The 503-nt window shown below is 57.5% G+C and overlaps 1 protein-coding gene across 3 annotated transcripts in view; it reads left to right on the forward strand.

Moving 5' to 3' along the window:
* ccdc120 (coiled-coil domain containing 120) overlaps nt 1-503 on the forward strand; it is a 14,183-nt gene that overhangs the window by 10,924 nt on the left and 2,756 nt on the right. For all 3 annotated transcript variants that reach the window (XM_031891461.1, XM_031891460.1, XM_031891462.1), the window contains exons 7-8: nt 188-238; nt 316-478. In XM_031891461.1, the coding sequence (XP_031747321.1) occupies nt 188-238; nt 316-478 (214 nt within the window). The remainder of the gene's footprint in view (nt 1-187; nt 239-315; nt 479-503) is intronic.

Consider the following 503-nt stretch of genomic DNA (forward strand, 5'->3'; position numbering starts at 1 on the left):
GGGGGGTCCTTCCCAGGGAATGATCCAGATAGCAGTGTGTACCCCCAGAGTAATGTGGGGGGGGGCCTTCCCAGGGAATCATCCCCAGTGTGTACCCCCAGAGTGGCAATGGCAGTATTGGGGATGGGAGGGAAAAGGGGTGCCATTGGATTTAACAGTATAAGCGAGAGTGATGTCTCTGTTTCAGATGAAGCCCACCCATCAGAGAACAGTTCCTTGTCAGAGAGCGGCAGCTATGGTGAGACCCTAGGCAATAGGTGCACCCTGACCCCCCCAAAGTCCTAACACTTAACTGACTCCCCTGTATCCCCACAGAGGATATTCTGGGCCAGGGGGCAAGGCCATCCCCTCCTCGTATCCCCGAACATTCCCGCATTGTGTCCAACAGTCCCGAGCGACGAGTGGGGTGGAAGGTCTCGCCCATGGAGCTCCATTGTGACGTCCACAACCGGCGCAACTCCATGGCTGGTGCAGCAAGGTACGGGGGGTTTCTGGGGTGAGTG

Source organism: Xenopus tropicalis, chromosome 8 (genome assembly GCF_000004195.4).
Source record: "Xenopus tropicalis strain Nigerian chromosome 8, UCB_Xtro_10.0, whole genome shotgun sequence".
Taxonomy (NCBI): Eukaryota; Metazoa; Chordata; class Amphibia; order Anura; family Pipidae; genus Xenopus; species Xenopus tropicalis.